The sequence below is a fragment of the Mustela lutreola genome, chromosome 9, assembly GCF_030435805.1.
Source record: "Mustela lutreola isolate mMusLut2 chromosome 9, mMusLut2.pri, whole genome shotgun sequence".
Lineage (NCBI taxonomy): Eukaryota > Metazoa > Chordata > Mammalia > Carnivora > Mustelidae > Mustela > Mustela lutreola.
In genome coordinates, this window is record NC_081298.1 from 71,055,252 (window position 1) to 71,075,982 (window position 20,731).

The following is a 20,731-nucleotide window of genomic DNA, read 5'->3' on the forward strand; positions in this document are numbered from 1 at the left end:
ATGATACTGTAGAAACATAGCCAGTTTTAGGTAGGCATTATCTGTCAAACACCAGTTAAAAGAATCACTTTTTTTTATTAATTAAATTTCATTGAATCTTTTTAAGTGGGAAAAAAAAAATACTTCAGCAGGAGTTTTGGTTCCAAGCAGGCATATGTGGAGAACTGACAGCTAGGACATTTTCTTTGAAATTCAGTAGATGTGCTTTGGAGCTGACTAGATGAGAGTAATTAAATATGGATGGGAACATTCTAGATGAGCTCATAGGCCAAGGCACAAAACTCTTCTTTGCAAGAGCAGGGCCCAAAAACCTCCTCTTTCTCTGGGACCCAGATTTGCTGGGTAGTGATTATGGGGGGAGGGGTGCTCTGCTTGATTTTTTTTGAATTGGAGCCCAGAGAGGGGTCTGAGGCTAATTTGGCAGTTGAATGGAAATGCAGGAAAAGACTGGCTTCCAGCTGGCTGCATTAGAGTTTGGGATTAGTTCACTGGCCAAGGTCCTGGAGAAAAGTAGAAAGGCTCAAACTTTTCCTCTACACACCATTTTCATGTGATAAGAAATGCCAAAACCTACTGCCGCCAGTCTGGGGAAGTTGAGGAAGCAGGTAACACCATGGCCACATGCAATTTCTGAGATCATGTCGTAATCATTATTGCCCTATTCTGTATTGTTTTGTTTTTCTTTAAATATGCAATTAGAGGCAGAGAGTGCACGCCACCAACAGTTGGGATCTGGCTGTTTGAGAATTTTTAGTTTGTGGCTGTGATTAAACTCAAATAAGTCTGTGTGAAGGAAATACACATTTGAATTTAGTCATATGATCAGTAATTTGGATTAGTGGCTAGTTAGCAAATACTGACTCAGACAAATTAAATGATCATGCTGTGTTCCTGGATGTACTTTGATTTTGTTTCCTTCTTCTCCCCTAAAGTCAGTGCATCTTTAGTTGGGAATTTCAACCCAACTCATAGAGTTATTTTTATTTTTTTTTTTCAATTTCAAACTTATAGAAAAGTTGCAAAAATAATAGAACTTTTGTATATACTTTTTAACCCAGCTTTGTCAATGATTAACTTTTGTCATGTGTATTTTACCACATTTATCATTTTATTTTATTCTTCTTCTCTCTACTCACCTCCACACATACACATTTTCTGAACTATTTGATATTAGGTAACATCATCATGCCCCTTTACTCCTTAATGCATCAGTCTATATGTCTCAATAACAAGGCTATTGTCTTAACATAATCATAATAAAGTAATAAAATCCAGGAAATTTAGCACTATTATACTACTTTTTATTTGTATATTTCAATTTTGTTAATTGTCTCAATTAGGGTTTTATATTTTTTGTCTCTAGAATAGGTCAAGTCTGGAACCATGTTAACATTGAATTAACACATCTCCTTAGTCGTCTTTAATCTAGAATTATTTTCTAGCCTTTCCTATCATTTCTTATGACACAGATATATATTATTTAAGAACAAGATCAATTACTTTATTGAATGTTCCTCAGTTAGCTTAAGCTCAGAGTGTGCATTCCTAGCCACTTTCCTACCTAAGTGATGGCATGATGTCATGTCCCTCTCAGGGCCTCCCATCCAGAGGCACATGATGTCCCTCAGCCCCTTTAGTGACACTGATAGAGATAGCCTGGTCACTATGCATTACTGTTTCCTCCCTTGTAAAAAAGAAGGCCAAACAGAGACTTGTGGAGAACCGCATGATATTCATCAGTGACACCTTTTTTGATAACTTTTGCTTGGGGCCTGCTAAATATTTCTAATGAAAAATATCTGGCTTTGAAATGTATCTCAGTAGTAGATGGCTTTGAAGGACTGTTTGATCAGAGTGTTCCTCGCTTCAGGCCGGGTCCACACTGGAGCAGAGCTAGCCCGGTTGTTGCTGTCATTGTTCGTGGTCAGGGCAGGGATTTCTGTATGGCTGACTCTCTTCCAGAGTCAGTGTGGAATATTTAATTAAGGAGTGACTGAGTTGTTCAGAATGGAAGTGACAGGCCTAGTCTGGCTCATCAGGATGCTGAAAGGCAGGGAGGAAGTCACATTTCAAAACATTATTTTAAGTCATTAATGCAGGAATTGGTTCCTCCTTCCTCTTCTTCAGTGAAAAGAAGCATTGGCGTCAGGAAATCCATGTTGATGAAAAGTCTGAGTTGCAAAATTTCTGCACTATGCCACAGAAACAGGTTACAATGGAAGAAAAAGGCAGGCAGGTGGCAGAGGCAGGGAAGGAGAAACTGAATACCTTTCCAGGTGTCATGTTTTAGGGTCAGAAAATCCCAAGTTTTTATTTACTTGAAGTCTGCCTTTTTCCTCTGCCAGCCCTGTGACTGAATCCGCAAAGTTCTCTGAGCCTGTTTCTTTAACCTCCTGAATGAAATGAAAACAATTAGAACCCCCATAAGCTTGTGGTATAGATTAAATAGGCAATGTACAGTATTCTCTAAATTAGAAACTGTGAATTGCATGTGAAGAGTTGTTCTCTCATCCCATGAGACAGCTTCTCTTGAGAGATAGAAACAACTTTTGTCCTCTTCTGGGGGTCAAAGGAGGGGTTTGCAATTCAAAAACTTCAACAACAGTTTAAAAACCTTAGCAGAAATTCAGAAAGGCAAAAATTAGCCCAGGGGACTAGAAATGAAACCTCTGAGGCTGAAGAAAGGAGAGAATATGATGAGTAGATGTCCAAGATGACTGTCAGTGGAGTGGGGCAGGTGGAGGGGCTGCTTACAGTGGAGCAAAGCTAAAGCCTTTTTCAGGAGATGGAATTTAAGGGAGGCTGTGCATATCAGAAAGTTAGACTGGAGGTAAAAGAGAAATTCCTGTCTAGAGTGAAGACTGAGAACTATTCCCATGTCTTTCACAAAATGAACGGACCTACCTTCTTGGAGTATTTCTGCGGTCTTTGACCACTGAGAATGGGCCCCATTTTGGCGGAGGGGCTCAACAAGGGTCCATTCCCTATTCTTCAGCTTGAATACAGGAGAGCCCTCTGGCGAAGGTGGGGGCCCACTCTGTACCCAAGGAAAGTTACTGGGATTGACAGGCCTCCACTGGGAAAAAGCTCAGGCCCCTGAATTTGTTCCCAGGGACACTTCAGAGCCAGGAGACACAGTCTCACCTCTCTGGAGGTGAGGACAAAGAGAAACTGCAGCATAAGGGAAAACAAAATTAGATGCTGGTTCCAACTCAGGACTTAGAAACTCCCTAATTAGATGGAGAAGGAGCAAATGCAGAGGCTGAGCCATAATTCAACAGGCCGACTCGTGGTCCTCAGCCAGCCAGCGAGGCTGTCCACACAGCGCACCTGGTTCTAACGTCAGCCTGGGAGACACTGTACTAATTTCTGCAGGTGCACAAAGGCTTGTATGAAGAAGAAAACAGTGGAAGGACCTAAAAAGAGGTGTTGTAACATACCAAAAAGTCTAGATCGAATCATGTGGGGCAGGGGTGGCAGGGTTTTTCTGTGAAAGACACACAGTAAATGGTTTAGACTTTGTGGCCATCCAGTCTCTGTCACCACTACTCCACTTAGGCAAACGACAGAAACCCTGCCTCGTAGGTTTATGAGTAGACTCGGCTAAGTCCCAGAGGCTGAGAATTTGAGGAGGATCATACCGACCAGTGTGGCCATCATGGCAGCCCAGGCCCTTCACTGTGAATCCTGGTGGGGGGGGGGGGGGGCTTGCCAGTGTATGGGATGTGAGCGTTCTCCTCAGTTAGGAGTGGTTCTTCATTGCTTTCCAAATAGGAGGTCTTTCTAAAAAGCAGTGTTTGTTTTTCTAATTAAAAGTATAAAGTCAGTTTATGGCAGGAAATGTGTGAATAATGTATAAAGAACATTTCAAAAACCAAACTGAACATTTTAATCCAATGAGAAAACACACACCAGTGGAACTGGTTTTTGTTTGTTGGGTGTATGTGTGTGTTTAAAAAAAAAAATGTTATTTCTTTGGCCATTTGAAACAAGAGACATGAACTCAAGATGAAAAACACCAGCCATTTCTTTGCCACATCAAAGGCCATGGGACTTGGCCAAAGTAAGCGTGTGAGCTGGGGCAGCGGTGCCAGGCCCTGGTGTCTTGGGAGCCCTGAGGGGACACATACATTTTTTTCTCTTGGAGTAGGAGTCTCACTGCAGCTTTACTTGCCTGGGGAAGTGTCCCTATCAAAACTTCCCTTAATGGTGATTCACAGACCTGTACCCCTGGGGATAAAAATATATGTTTATAAAAAATAAAAAATTTAAAAAAATATATTAAAAAAGAAAAAAAAACTTCCCTTAATATCCCTTAATGATGGGAAAATATATCTCAACTAGGATAAATGACAAAACATGTACACCTTAAAACAGGCGTTTTTGTTTTTGTTTTCTATTATAATCATCCCTTTGAGTATAGCTAAAAGACAGGGAAACTTTTTTTTTTTAATAGTTATCAATTTTTGACAAGGAAACTTTTTGCATCTTTTTCCTTTGTTCCTTTTTTGGTAGTGCATTTTAGGGAAGCCAGGGGAAGTGTTCAGCCTAGTTAGCTTTTCATTTATCTGATATTAGATGAAAAGTTGATGATGGGAGTTCCTATTTTCTTTTACTTTCATAATTTAACAGTCTGATTTTCTATATGTGAGGAGTATAGAAGGAAATATGCCTAATGTAAGTAAATAAGGAAATTAGATGGTACAAAGTATCCAGGAAGAGGATATTTGTTTCTAGGAATGATGTTCTTATCAGAATGGCTGCTGCTGATTATGGACAGACAAGCTTCTGCACATTCTCTGGACTTCCGAGCTCAGCGGTGTCTAGACCAGGGCTGTGCACTTCACCACTTTGAGTCGGTCAACCCCAGTATGCAACGTACAGTATCCACTGTTACCTCCTGGAGACATAAAAGGGGCATGCTGATTTAAACAGGCCAAGTGTTATAAATTAGCCAACAAGATGGCATAAGAGAATAGGCATTATTTGTCTTCATATTATATTTTAAATTTGATTCCTTTCAGGGGTTGTGAAGAAGTGTGTGAGCCCCACCCATGCACTGGTGGATTTCAGGTACGGAGACACCAAGGTTGTGCCCACCTCGTTCATCACACCTATCGGGGGCGCCATGCCTTGCCCACTGCTCCAGGTACCTGCTACAGCCATCTTTTCTGGGGTCCCTTTCCACCATCCCCACGGTTGCAGATAACAGGATGGCGAGGCCACTGGTGGACCTTTGTTGAACACCTAGTTGAGGTCCTCCAGGGAGCTTGTGTTTGTCCAGGAAAAGCAGTGACCCCTTGCCCGGCAACTTTTTTGCTCCACCTTGATCTGCTAACACCTTGTTCCAGGGGCGCCTGACTGCATAGACTTCCTTGTATTAGCCTCTGTGGCCCTTGTCGCTTTACAGACAGTGATGGTCAGGGAAGAGAGCTTCTGTAACTGCTAACACCCTGGAAACTTAAACTGTGCAAGGTTGTATTAAAACCCATGTAAATGACAAGGGCAGAGGTGGAGCTTTCTTTCATGTTGTAGTTAGTTACTGCCAGACCTTGATGCCACAATGCAGTTACACCTGAACATGCATTCCATGGGTGAGCTGGCCTGCTGTGTTCTCATCTGCATATAAATCCATATAAGCTGGGCTGCATGGGGGCCCATCATTCCCAGCCCCCAGGCCAAAGGGGAGACAGAAAGGGTGCCTGGGTGGCTCAGTTGATGAAGCATCTGCCTTCAGCTGAGGTCATGATCTCAGGGTCCTGGGATTGAGCCCACATCGGGCCCCGCAGGAAGTCTCCTTTCCCTCTCCCGCTCCCCCTGCTTGTGTCCTCTCTCTCTCTCTCTCTCTGTCTCTGTCTCTTTCAAAGAAAGAAAGAAAGAAAGAAGGAAGGAAAAAAACAAAACCAAAAGTGAGCCTCCCAGAAGTCCAGCATTGGCGTTTCTTAGACAGCGAGAGCCAGGAGGAAGAGCACCCAATGAACACTCAGAGAATTCCACGAGGTTGTCTGTCAGCACCTCCCTAGCCAGACCCAGAGCCCCCATCAGTCCACTTTTCCCCTAACTGTTGGTCTTGTCCATCTGACATGTGCCCAGGAATATCTGTATGCCCCTTCACGAGATTTTCTTCCTGCTAGAACTTGTCTCTTTGTAACTTTTGCCTGTGGATTTCAAGTGTGTGCTTTGGAACATTAGGCAAACCTGCTGCTTTCCATTGTCTGGGTGACAGCCCTTCAGATCTATGAGGACACTCTTCCTCTCTCTTCCTGGTCTTTATGTGAAATAGGTTCGTTCAACCAGTTTTTGTAGGCTATGTTTTCCAGACCTCTTGCCAGCCTGCTGGCTACCCCCAACCCCGGGATCCTTGTCAAGTGAAGAAAGAATTCCTGGGAAAACTGGGGCTCCCCTAAATCGATTGCAGAGTTCCAGGTGTGGCCCAGTGAACCTGGGGGAATTTTGAAACTATTGACTCTTTCCTAGCCTAGAAAAAAATGTATATTTGAAATATAGCATTAGTTCTTGCTAATTACCTTGGAGTGTTTTTAAACAGGCTTATGTTGACATTGCTTTTAAGATCCATAAGCAAAATATTTTCTATGATGTATATTCTCTTCTACAGGTTGGAGATTATGTCTTTGCCAAAATTGTGATACCCAACGGATTTGACTTCTATGTCCCTGCCATTGTCATAGCACTTCCAAATCAGGATGTGGCCGATGATAAATTCTACACAGTTTTGAAGTGCAACAACCGGAGAGTAAGTAGACTTTCCTCGAGGAAAGGGCTTTCTCACTAGGTGGAAATTGGCTTCCGGACTTCTGGGCAGTGCCTCGCTCTTTGCTAACATCGTCAGAGATCCTGAAGGAATGACCTGTCTTGCCGCACCTGTTCCCACTCCTTGTGGTTTGGATTCTGCCCACTCTGCAACACAAAATCTACACCCTCACTGAGGCTGCCATGGCCTCCTAACTCCTTCATTGAATGGCCTTTTTGGCTCTCCTCCCACGTTTGACCACTGGGGAGGCTCACTCCAGTTCTTTACTATCCTCCCCAGCTTCTTACAGCCCCGTGCTCTCTCCGGTCCTTGCCTGCTGCTTCTCAGCCTGCTCTGTTCCGTTCCCTGGCCTCCCTATGAATTTCCCTAAATGCTTTAGAAAGCCTCTTTATCAGTTTACAGATCTTGTCTGCCTGATGTCCCCACCGCCCCGCAACACACACATGTGCACGTGCCTGCACTTCTCATTACCCTCAAGGAAAAGCCCAGCTTGGACCCGGCATGGCCCCAGCTCCCTGGAAGGCTTACTGCTTCCTGAATACAGTGGGCTTCTTTAAGCCCCTAGTCTTTCCGTCTTCCTGGACTACCCTCCCAACTTCTTTCCACAGAAACTCCTGTCACTGTCATGTCTTGCTGAGGCCCTAAGGTTTCCTCTGCACACTCTACTTTCCCCTTCCCACACTGGCTTCCTCACCAATGCCCAGTTCCCTAAAGGCGGGAACTGTGGCCTATTCATCTTTGTAGCCCTAGCAAAGCCCTCTGATGAAGAGAAGGTTCTCAAAATTGCTTTTTAAATTACTTAATTGAATGACCTTTCTAATGGAAATGACATTGTCTTGATGGACTATTTAATATGCCTAGAAAATAGACTAGCAAGCAAAGAGCAAGAAGTAAAATACTAGTGGCTAATTTTCTTAAGTACTTATTCTGTGCCACAGGTACTAATCTCAGGACTTTATATGTAAAGAACAATTGAATGCTCAAAACACTGTGAGCAGGTACTGTTATTATTCCTGTTTTCAGATAAAGAAACTGAAGCAGAAGGGTTAAGTCTCTCACAGCATAAGTGGGACAATGGGCATTTGAACCCAGCCAGTCTGGCTCCAGAGCCTACACTCCGAATCTCTGTGTATACTCTGTATCTCTGTATACTGCCTAGTATACAGAGTAAAAATGTCTAGTCAGTTCTTGACTATAGCATGAAGTATATCCGTCAGGAGAGGGGTCATGGTAAATGAATTTTAGAATTAAAGGAAAAGAATAAATCCCATCAGAGCCAGTGGTCCAAGAAGTAGTTTCCAGTCTGACAGAATAAGGAGAAATGGGTATGTTCTCATCAACGCGGGGGCGGGGGGGAACAAAACAAAACCTTAAGAGAAGCTATTTGGATGACAGTAAAAAGCAGTCTAGAGGGCAGTGGGTGGGAAGATTTTCTGACATAAGGCACCAGTCCGGGATATCTACTAGGCAAGAGAGGAGAAAGCAAATCAAGGGGCATTTGAAGAGATGTCCCTAGGCACACCCCAGGCTGTGGGGAGAGATGAAGCAGTTGTCTTAGGATCCCTAAGAAAGAGTTTTTAAAGCCCAGGAGGGACCTGGAATTTACCCACAGGGCAATTAGGCTCTGGAGACAAGAGCTGGGTGGTCAGTGGGGAGACACTGAAGACAGTTCTAGTAGAGATTCACAGCGCTGAAGGTGACATATTTGGCCAGGGGTGGTGGCTAAAGTTTCTAAGTCTAGGAAAGAGAAGGCCAAGGCTGAAGCAAAGGTAGCTAGGAGGGAGGTTTTGTGGAGGGATGTGTAGGTGTGCGTGTGCATGTGCCTGGGCACCTGCATCTTATGTGGATGGCCTTGCACGTGATCCAGGATATGGAGAAATGACCAGGAGGACTCATCGATGACTTTTACTCAGTGTATAATTATCCAACCAGCCTCTGCCATTTGACTGCCGTCTAAAGTGTTATCCTGAATAAGATAATGGCTAGCAGCTATTATAGTGGATTGAGCTGAAATAAAGTTAACATCTAAATTGTGGGTATTTCTGATTTAAGTTTCATGAACCCTTTTGGTATTATTACAGGAATTTTGCCCTCGGAATGCACTTATTAAGATCAGCCAAAACAAGTATGCTCTCTCTTGCTCTCATATAAAATCACCCCCAATTCAGGAGGATCCAAAAGTGTAAGTAGACCCAAGTTTTCATACTCCCTGAACTTTATATCTTTGCACCGTTAATCTGTTTCTGAGTTGGGATTCATGAAAAATAATTGGGGAGAAAAGCAGAAGTGGAGGGCCTCCTGCTTAAAAGGTAGTTCTATGATTATTATTCCTTCCACATCACACCACTTACTTGCTGGTTATTTGTCTTTCTGGTTCGAATCTCAAATGCAACATTGTTTTACTGACTCTTCAGAAAAACATTGTCCTGTCATGAACTTGAAGGAATTATTCCCCTTTTATTAGTAAGAGTTCAGGGACTTCTAGTAAAGTCTTTCCATAAAGCAAAAGTTAGATTAAGTTGTGGTTGGGACCAATCAACCATCTGCTGCTTCCCTTGCTGGGGAATGAGAATGAGGTGTTGGCCCTGGCTTGCCTGTGCCCAGGTGAGCATGAATGGGTGCACGGGTGGCGGTTTCTATGGGCTACAGTGGGTTGAATACATTTCCATCTGAGGAAGTAAGATTGCTAAAAGCTGAAATGGTGGATTAAAGTAAAGTCAGAAGAAGCTGAGGCCTAGAAAGTAGGCAAAATCTGAAGTCCATGGGACTGATGAGGGACATCACAGCTAGAGTCAGAGCTATGACCTGGGAGTGAAGGTTGATTTTCAGCAAGGGTTAGGGAAAAGTTTCCTAGAAATACCCTCCAACTTCACTTGGAGTTTGTAGGTTGTCTTGAGTGCCAACCTTCATTCACCTGATGGCACCTTGCACTTCATAAATAGAAACCATCAGACATTCTCTCCTCCACTTCTTTTCCCTGACTATAGTCTTGTGGAAACCTCCTTACCCCTGATATCAAGGTACTTTCTCTCATCCAAGGCTGACCTGCTCACCAGGCTCCAGAGCCTGTCCCCACTACCCAGTTCTTGCTCCATCAGTTACACTGGATTCTCTCCTATCTCCTCTCCCAATTGCTTTGCCCAGTGAAAACCCAAATTTACCCCCCGACATGCACAGCCCCCCCCCCCCCCAGTCCTAAATCCATAGAGCTCCCTTGGTTCAGCAGTGTGATCTGGCATCCTCCCTCCCTTCACAGCCACACTGTATGTGGGCAGTCTCATAGATGGTTGTCTTCCCTTTCTTGACTTCTCTTCCCTCCCTGAGGAGCCTAGGGTATTGACTTCCCACCTTACCCATGGGTGAAGCTGTTCCCACAGGGTCCACTAGGGACCTCTCACACGCTCACACTGTCTGAGGTCTGTTTGACTATCTCAGCCACCCCTCCTCCTTTTCTTGAGACCTGTCGTGGCTCCTCCTCCCTCTGGATTTCCTCCTGCCTGATTTCAACCATATCCCTTACTTCTTTGAATCTATTTACACTAAGGACCTCATACCTCCCTCTCTACTCCAGGCCATTCCTGTACTCTGGCATCAGAATTGTAGTGTCTCAGAGTGGGACCTAGGATGAACTTTGCTAATAAAAGCTCCCCCCCGGTTTGTACTGTGCAGACTTGGCTGGTCTATGGTGGAAAGAGCCTTGGAAGCTAAGCCCTGATTTCCTATCCCAGCCCACCCTCACTTAGTTTGTACCCTTGGGCAGGTAGTTTATCATCTAGGAGCTTGTTTGCTCTCAGTGAGATTAGGGTGGTGTAAGGATTAGAGATGGTCATTGTGTGTTTGGGGGAAAGCAGATGCTCAGTCCATGGTGGGAATCCTGTTATTTTCTGCCATCCACCTGAGTGTACAGAATTTCAAATTTAGCACATCTAATACTAAAATTATAGCTCCCCACAGACCTACTCCCATCTCTGCCCTCCCTGACTCAGTGCTCTCTGCCCCTCGCCAGTCACAGAGTTGTCCATGCAGAAATTTGGTCATCATCTTTGGTTTCTTCTTGCCTTTTACCCACCACACCCCATGGGTCTTCCAAGCTATAGTGATCCTAACATGCAAATATTTCTGAGCTCTGCTGGACCTTGCTCCCTTTGGTCAGGCATCTCCTGCCAACAGTCCCAGCCCTCTTCCAGACAGAGGGGCTGAGCAGAGGAATCCTTCTCACATGCAAATCTGCTCCAACCCCTTCTCTACTTAAAAAACCCTTCGATCGCCCTCCCTTGCCCCTTCTTATTCTAGTTTAGCCTCTTGTGGGTCTGACCCAGGCGTGCCCCGCTAGCCATCCCCCAACCAACCTCTCATAAGCCCTCTGCACACTAACCATACTAAACTACTTGTAGCTTTTCCTCATGCCATACTTTTTCAAGGCTCTGTGCTGTATTTATCTCCCTTGAATGTTATCCTTTGCCCTTGGCAACCAGGGAACACTAACATTGAGCTCAAGTGTCACCATCACTATGTCATGTTCCAAGACTCCAGCCATTATGTGCACCGAGGTGATCTCACTGCCTCCTGTAGAGGTTTTCATTACAGAAATATTCCCTTGTGTAGGGCCATGTACTTTTTTAGTTTCTTACTGCCGTTAGGCACGTGTCCTTGAAAGCAGGTGCCAGGTTCTGTCCACTTCTAAATCATTGTCAAGGCCCAGTTCATAGGATGTGCCCAATGACTGTTCGAAGAATGAGCCAGTGAACACATAAATACTCGTGGAGGCCCAGCATTGTTCTTTAAGAAGTGCATGGTTTCACAGAGAATCTTTCCTTAGGTATTATGATCGAAAATATACAATCCCATCTTTCATTCTCTTCTAGATGAGTGTAATGTTCATTTAAAATTTATAGCACATTTTTTTGTTAATCTCAAAAGCCTACTCAAAATGATATCCAAATTACAGTACATTTTAAAGGAATGTGAATAGATGAAAGTCTAGGTATTGGCCATTTTCACTAAATCCAACATTATCAATCCTATTTTAGAATAAAAATTCAATTCTTTCTGTGTTTTGAAAAGCCTGTAATTATTTTCTATCTTAGTCCTGCCCCAGGCCTTTTTTAAATCTCTTAGCTGCTTAGCTCTTAGCTTCTCAGGCATTACACAGTGGACGTGTTCCTTGACTCTCTAGTCTCCCCATGGTAACTTCCACTGTTGTTTTGCCCTAGCTGCCTCTCTGCTAGCCAGGACTGCCTTTAATTCTCTTAAGCAGAGGTCACATCCAACCTGCTAAGTTCAGAATTTAATCTGTCTCTGTTTCTATAATCAGAGCTGGCAGGTATGAGCACACAGACTGAAGGTACAAGTCTTGTTTTGTATCTCCACTGGGATTTCCTTCTGGTAGGTGCTTCTCATCAGGAGGGCTTCCTCACTAGGTTTCTGAAGGTACCACCTCCCTTTGGTTTGTCTTTAGTAAGCCTTCACATCATTATACCAAATGAGACGATTAAAAAAAATCCCAGTGCTTTCTTCAGGGGCTACTTAAATGTGCTATGGCTTGCAACCCCAACAGAACAGCATTTGACTTAATTTAACTTTAAAATATTGAATCCACTATAACCATCCACGTGGGGTTGGTCAGACGGATACATGGCCTCACGCATGAACTGGGATGCCAGACATTCAGCTCTCCATCTTCTGCACCTCCACTTTTTCTCCTTCCTTGAAGACTTCAGTGGTGCATGGCAGGCTATATCCTCCAGGCCCCTCTTCTGGTTCCTAACTGAGGGCAACACATGGTTAAAGACAGGAAGGGAAGTATTTAGAGGGTAAAGGGTTCAAAAAGTGATTGAATATGGCCAAAGCTGATGCCTAGTTTTATTTTCAGCTTAAAATTTGACACCTAAATGATTCTTGAGGACTTTTGTCCTCCATCATCTAATATGTTACCCATATTGTTAAATTCCAAATAACTAGTTTTAAAGGGGAGAATTTTAGAACCACAGTATTTACAATGTGAACTCAAGGGAGGCTCTCACTGGTTTGATTTTCTCTCCTCTGTCATGTGATGAGTGCATTTCCTGGCAGCACAGCTGAGGGACGTGGCCTTCTGAGAATGTGTCTGATGGAGGGGCAAGATTACTCCTTACCTACCTTCAGTGATGTCCCTGAGCTTTTTTGTACACTTCATAGCATAGAGATATCTGTTCTGAGTGGAAATATTCCCCAACCTGACTGTAACTTTCTCCGTTTAGAGAATATGCATGTAATTTCTCCTAATTCCAAAGTGCAAGCAGACCAGGAGGAATTCCCCCACCCACCCACCCACTTAGCATCCTCCCTCTTTGCCTGGCAGAGAATTCCCAGCAGAGTTGTTCCCTGACTCCTCCCCTGGAATTCTGGTCCTGTCAGAAGGCTGTGGCCTCTTCTGGGGCTGTTGCAGGGGAAGCATTCCTGGTGGGTTTGATGCTCTGGCTTCTGGTTTTCTCCAGTGAAGGGAAGCGCTCTACCAGGCATTACTCCCGTTATGCACTGAGAGGTTGGTTGAGTCCAGGCTGAGGACTAGGTACTCCTCAGACAGGGCGCTTCTAACAGGCCACAGCTCAATCCATGAACTTGGCACCATGTAACTGGCTGGATATTCCACTCCCCCCGCCCCGCCCCAGCCATCGCTGGGATCCATCCTCCACTCGTGACAGAACAAGGTTTGGGCACATTACTTCTGAGTGTCCTCCTTAAGAAGAGTCACTTTGAGGGAGTTGGAGTTCTTTTAAAAAATAGCAACATTCTAAATGTGAGCAGGAAAGCCAGATAGAACTAATCTTTTTCTCTGCTCCAAAAAAATCATGGAGCATCTGAAGGAGATTGCTGGGCACTGAGATCCTGAAGGCAGGGAGTGTTCTCTTGATGTGTGTTTGCAACTGTGTGGCCTTGGGAACATGGCTGTGTATGAGTCTCTGGGAGGGGAGACCATGCATTTTATCCAATTCCTGAATATTAGCCTCTCATTGTGTCTCTCTGAACAGTTGAATCATTTTCCAGGAATGATGTCCCAAAGAAAGTCATAATTCTGTATTGCTTAACATTCCTCACTGTCCTCCATGTAGTGTGGTCTCACATCATCTTCCCGACAGTAGGAATATTAAGTGGTTGATTGAAACCTCAAGATCCCACGCTGGTTCTGACATTACATGAGATGAATCACTTACTAGAATCTTGCCCAGTCACCACTGACTATTTTTCCCTTAGAAGGAGCTATGCATCTGAAATTGTTAAGCCTCAGTATGTCATTAGCTCTCTCGTCCCTTTCTGGTCAGATTAGGAGCCCCATTTCCTAGGCTGGAGCAAAGTCCTGAAAAATAAGCAGATCAGCAACAAACCCTGCCTGTGAGTGTCCCATAGCTTCTGAAGGGACAAATGCCATTGCCTATTTTCAGAAAAACGTGTTTTGGAGCCCCAGTATGGGAATAAGAGAGCATTGAGAGTCATAGAGATTTGTTAGCCCTGAGGGCCTGTGGTAACAATTCAGATGGCAATAGCTTTTTGTATCAGTCTCTCCATTTTCTCCTCCTTCCATTGTTAAAACTCAGGGGCCTTGTGGTCTTTCTCAAACAGCAGGTTTTTCTGTCCTAAGACCAGCTTTCTGATAGACACTTAGCACAGAAAAGAGCTGAGGCCGCAGAGAACCCTGAGAACAGAGTAAGCTGATAAGCTGATACTAATCAGGCAAATGAGGTAGGTTTTGACCCAAGGAAAGTGTGGAGTCAGTGCTCAGCACTTTCTTCCCCAGAGTGGAGCCAGCAGCGTCTGAAGAACCAGTGAAGGCACAGTGCCTGGCTTCCCTCATCTTACCCCTACTCTCTGACATACACATATGTCATTTTGACCTGTTTATCGCACTATTTAAACCTGTAGCTTAAAACTATTAATAGGACACTGAACTTTTCTTGGTTTTGGCATAAGACAAAAGAAAACCATTTCTTAGGGCCTGTCCAAGTGTCCTGATGTGTAACGTCCTGGCTAGAGTCAGGAACATGGCCACCTTCCCCTTTCCTCAGAGTGGGTTTGGGCCAAGCTGAATGAGGGTGCATGGTGGGGGGGCATTGCATAAGATCTCTCACATCAGATTCACACTAACACTCTTTCCCCTCCTGCAAAGGGACATTTCCTTATGGAATATCTTGAACTTGGTTGACATCAGTCATTCTGGAGAGTAAAATGGGGTAGCTGAACAGCAGCTGCTTACTTGATGTAAAGGCTTTTCCTTGATCAAAATCCTAGTCTGCTTTTTATCCTGATCATGTCAGCATGCCTATTTTTATTCTTATGCCAAAAGTATGCACAGTGTTTTCTCTGCTATGTTGATTATTTTTCCTCAAAATAAAAATGTTTGTTTCCGCTTATCATTTGATAGTTAAAATTTTTTTTTAATGAGGAGTAAGTGACAATCCTACTGGAATTCTTTTCCCTGAGGCAACTATTAACAGTTTGATGGAAAGGTTTCTAGCTATCCTTATGTGTTCACAACCTTAATAACAGTAGGAAAATGTAACACACATAGTTTGTGACTTATTCCCCACTTAACAATATATTACTTGCATTTTGGCATGACCAGGACATCTCTTATTTCATTATTGCCTACTTAGAATGTAATTATCCAGGTGATACATGATTTATGTGACTATTACCCTACTGAAGGCTAGACACATGTTGCTTCTTAAGCTTTCCTGTACTTCTTCCTGGGTTCTTTCCACAGTCATCTTCCTGGTATCCTTCAGGTAGGCAGGTCACCCTCTCTTCAGCCTTCATCTTGGGTGCCTTACTCTCTACTTTCCATTCCTCCTTCCTGTTGCTCTTCTTCCTGAGGTTATAGGTGGTAGACTGGACTGTAACCAGTCCCGATACATGGGAAATAAAGAACATCTCTGAAAAGGAAATAGAACGTATCAAATTAGTCTGCTCAGGAGGGAGGAATAATGTGAGGAAGAGTTGATGGTAATGTGGTAGGTAGGTTTTTATTTTTTAAAGATTTATTTATTTATTTGAGTGAGAGAGTATGTAAGCAGGGGGAGGGGCCAAGGGAGAGGGAGAGAGAGAATCTCAAGCAGACTCCCCACTGAGCATGGAGCCAAAATTGAGTCTTGATCTGATGACCCTGAGATCATGACTGGAGCCAAAGTGAAGAGTTGGATGCTTAATCAGCTAAGCCACCCAGGTGCCCTGGTAGGTAAGATTTTAGGTTTTCTGGAGTGGAGTTGGTTACAACCTTGCTGTGTGATTTTAAGATGAGTCTCTGAGAACCCAACCTCACAAACTTATACACCCACACAGGTGCTGGCCTATTTCAAGATAATTTTGTTTATGGCCTCCTGGGATGCTTTTTCCAATGTTACTGCTGTTGCTTGGGCCATTTTTTTATTGTGTTTTATTTTTTTTATCATAAAACTTATCATTTTAACCATTTTTAAGTATACAGTTCAGTGGCATTAAGTATATTTACATTATTGTGCAACCATCACATGAAACGCCCCCAAATTTTGTCATCATCCCAAACTGAAATTCCGTACCCATTGAACATACACCCCTCATTCTCTCTGTACCCCTTGCTCTGGGAAACCACCATTTTACTTTCTGTCTCTCTGATTTTGACTAGTCTTTATATATCATTTAAGTGGAATCATACAGTATTTGTCCTTTGTGACTCACACCTTTCACTTAGCATGATGTCTTCAAGGTATATCCATATCCTAGTGTGTGCCAGCATTTCCTCCCTTTTTAAGGCTGAATAATATTTTATTGTATGTAAATACCCCAGTTTATTTATCCATTCACCTGTTGATAGACAGTCATGTTACTTCCATCTTTTGGCTATTATGAGTAAAAACACAGTGAACATGAGTGTCCATATCTGTTTGAATCGTACTTTCCTTCTTGTGGATACATGCACAGAAATGGAGTTGCTAGATTGTACAGTAATCCAATTTTTACTATTTTGGGGAATTGCCATGCTGTTCTACACAGGAACTTTACCATTTCATATTTCCACCAACAGTCCACAAGGGTTGCAGTTTCTCAGTGTCCTTGCCAACATCTTTTTGGTTTTGCTTTTTTTTTTTTTCCTTGATAATAGCTATCCTCATGCAGGCCATTTTTTAATCCCTCAATTACCTCTTGAGTCTTTGAGCCAGTCCTTGAAAAGTGTCACATATGGTGAATCTTGATCCTTTGAAGAGGGATTAGATTGATGGAATTTTCTTTTTAGGAATAACTAAAAATCTCCCATTCTTAATTTTTTCTTTGTAATTTCTAAAAGGATTTGAAACAGCAATGGTCAAAAGTTATTTAGAGTGAAGCCTGGGTAATCAAGGTGTAGATACTGATTATGGGAACAAAATAAGGTTTAACACCAGACAGCTGGTGTTTTTAACTCATCCTGAAGGCCCTGAAAAACGCAAGTTCCCAAAACGGTGTGCCATGAGGGGATGGCTGGAATGAAGTCATGATTCCCAAGATCCCTTCTTTGAAAAAAACAGTTCTGGATAAATAAACTAATCAATACATTTTCTTTTTTTTTTTAATACTCTTTGACCAACATCTTCCCATTTCCCCCACCCTCTCCCCATAGCCCCTCGTGGCCACCATTTTATTCTCTGTTTCTATTACACACATAAGTGAGATCACACAGTATTTGTCTTTCTCTGACCTATTTCACTTAATATAATACCCTCAAGGTCTGTCCTTGTCACAAATGGAAGGGTTTCCTTCCTGTTTTATAGATAATAATAATCCATTGTTTATGAATTATATATGTATAATGCCTAATCAATTGAGCCACCCAGGCACCCCCTCCATTTTTAAATTTTTGAGGAGTTTCCGTACTGTTTTACATAGTGAATGTACCAGTTTACACTCCCATTAACAGTGTGTAAGAGCTCACTTTTCTCCACATCCTCAGCAATACTTGTCATTTGTTATCATTTTGGCAACAGCCATGCTAACAAGTGTGAGGTGATACCTCTTTGTGATTTTGATTTGCATTACCCTGTTGGTTAGTGTTATTGAGCATGTTTTCATGTACCTTTTAACCATCTGTATGTCTTTTTTTTTTTTTTTTTTTAATTTTTCAGGTCCTTTTCCATTACTTAATCAGATTACTTGGGTTGTTTTTTCTTTCCATAATTAGCAAGAGATAATTCTGCAGGATTATTGATATTAAGTTGTATGAGTTCTATATATAGCTTGGCCATTAATCCATTATCTCATACATTGTTTGCAAATATTTTCTCTCAATTCTTTTTTTTTAAAGATTTTTATTTATTTATTTGATAGACAGAGAGAGATCACAAGTAGGCAGAGAGGCAGGCAGAGAGAGAGGGGGAAAGCAGGCTCCCCCGCTGAACAGAGAGCCCGATGCGGGGCTTGATCCCAGGACCCTGAGATCATGACCTGAGCTGAAGGCAGAGGCTTAAACCACTGAGCCACCCAGGCGCCCCTTTTCTCTCATTTCTTAGGTTGCCTTTTTGTTTTGTTGTTTGTTTCTTTCGCTAGGCAGAGGATTTTTAGTCTGATATAGCCCCATTCGTTTTTGCTTGTGTTGCTTGTACTTTTCGTGTTGTATCTAAAATATCATTGCCAAAACCAGTGTAGAAGAGTTTTTCCTCTGTGTTATCTTCTAGGAGTATTATGGTTTCATTTCTTTTTTTTTTAATTTTTGTTTTTAAAGATTTTTATTTACTTATTTAACAGAGAGAGAGAAATCACAAGTAGGCAGAGAGACAGGCAAGCAAAGAGAGGGGAAGCAGGCTCCCAACCGAGCAGAGAGCCCCATGCAAGACTTGATCCCAGGACCCTGAGATCATGACCCGAGCTGAAGGCAGAGGCTTAACCCACTGAGCCACCCATGCGTCCCATGGTTTCAGTTCTTACTAAGTCCATTTCATGTCAATTTTTGTGAGTGTAAGATAGGAGCATGTGGATTTCCAGTTTTTCCAGTTTATTGAAAAGATTGTCATTTCCCCATTGAGTATTCTTGACACCATTGTCAAATATTAGTTGATTATGTACACTATATTTTATAAATTTTCTAAATGGTTAAATTGGCTCTGTGACTTCCGAGTCATATCCAATGTCAATTAAATTAAAAATCCTGTCATTTTTTTATTTGGGGGACTTTTTTCTGATGGTACACTGTACGGTAATTAGGAAAAACTAAGTGTAGAAGGGTGTCTCTACTGTAAAAGCTCCAGTTCAGTATGTCAGGAATGAACTGCACTATGATGTGACCAAGCTTATCATCCTGGGGTGGACACATGTCAATTCTGAGGCATGTCAAGGGACTTCTTGGTCAGGAATTATTGCTTCACTCACTGACTCGGTCAGAACAGGGCTCAAATGACATTAGTTCTCCATACCACATGAGGCTCCCAGACATCAAGATCTGTGGAAATGAACTGCATGGAATAAAGCCCAGCCCAGACCATCAGGACCCATTGGACTTCTGCAACTCCATTCCGTAGGTAGAAGGCCACAGGACAAAGAGCTGAGAAACACCACAGGGCTGGCTTGAACATCTCTGTAGACACAGCAGCCAACCAGGGTAACACTGCTCTCTCGCTCTCTCTCTCTCTCTCTGTAGGGAGAATGTGAAAACGAAGAACTCTACTTTCTTAATATGTCCACTCAAAGAAATTGACACTGGGGATTTACGAGAGCTAAGACAGGAGAATCCTAGAAAGAAGAAAAAGAAACCTGCCAAGAGGCTGCCTCTCCAGGAGATGGTGTCCTCGGATTCAGATGACTCTTCTCATGGCATCAGGTCCCAAGAGTCCAACCCCAAGAAATACCCTAAGCCCAAGGTGGGAGGGGGACGACATCACCTATTTCCGGAACACCCTGAAACTTCTCTCAAGAATAGTGCCCTTGAGATCGCTCCCCAGTTTCCAGGCCAGTTTAGTTCCCAGTACAGCAAAAACTCTAACACCCTTAAATAATGCTGACCTCCACCTCCTCAGAGAAGGTTCTCAGCCTGCGGTCTAGGAGTCAGCCAGCTATGCCATCTTGCGATACTTCCACCTCAAGCAATCCTGCCCTTCCCTCCTAGAACCACCCACAGCAGCAAAGGGTTGAGGACCATTGCTGAGAAACCTTAAAGCAGTCTAGTGGCAACTATGTTTAAGAGAGCCAGCATTCTTCCAGGGCTTCCCAGACCTCAGCCACTCATCATGGTGGAACTAGCCCCTCGACTGAGGTAAGGCCGCCCTTCATTCTACCCATTCCTACCCTGTTTGTAAAACAGATACACTTGCCTGTTATCCTCCACCTGGATCTCCAGTCTGTTTGTGCTTATTTGTTCTGGATTTTTCTAACCATTCTTTATCCTATTATTTTCCCGCCCTTACCACATTATACTCAATATTTTGATAAATTCTACATACCCAGAAATTTAATCTGGCAGATTATCGTCATAAATTTTCAGCTCCTTTTTTCGGAAGTTAAGGTAGTTATAATCCAACCCTACAGTCTTGTTTTAAATTATCTCATCTGAATTAGGTATTTTATCACTTAATGTTAAGACTTAAATTAAGACCTAGTAACTTGTCTGAGATCTGAAAAAATTATTGATTTCTGGCCATTTTATTGAGGCTTTCCTAATTATTTTTGTTTGTAGTCTGTTGTAGGTACCTCTAATTGAGCGCAGAACCAGAATAAAAACTCTTACGTTGGAAACATTTCAAAACTATTGTATTGTTTATTTATTACTGTTTTCTTTGAACACATTTTAGCAATGATATGAAAGTATTCACTTCTTTTTATTCTTAATAAATTAGTAAAATTAGCTTCACTAATTTCAAAGATGAAATAGCTCTCTCAAATTCTCTCTCTTTAGTCAGTAACAGCCCCAGGGCTATATAATAATACAGACTATTAATGAGAAAAATATTGGATGCTTTTTGAAAATGGGAAAGATAGATTTTA

General features: G+C 42.7%; 1 protein-coding gene across 2 annotated transcripts in view; it reads left to right on the forward strand.

Annotated features, from left to right (window-relative positions):
• Nucleotides 1–20,492, forward strand: part of VWA3B (von Willebrand factor A domain containing 3B) — a 242,905-nt gene extending 222,413 nt beyond the window's left edge. The window contains exons 24-29 of one of the 2 annotated variants that reach the window (XR_009344834.1): nucleotides 5,025–5,149; nucleotides 6,617–6,754; nucleotides 8,854–8,954; nucleotides 19,392–19,571; nucleotides 19,857–20,003; nucleotides 20,424–20,492. Coding sequence is in view for 1 of the 2 variants with exons in the window: in XM_059134682.1 (XP_058990665.1) it covers nucleotides 5,025–5,149; nucleotides 6,617–6,754; nucleotides 8,854–8,954; nucleotides 19,392–19,571; nucleotides 19,857–19,905 (593 nt within the window). In the remaining variant the exon portion in view is untranslated. The other variant, XM_059134682.1, reaches the window with a different exon arrangement.
• The last annotated feature ends 239 nt before the right edge of the window (nucleotides 20,493–20,731 follow it).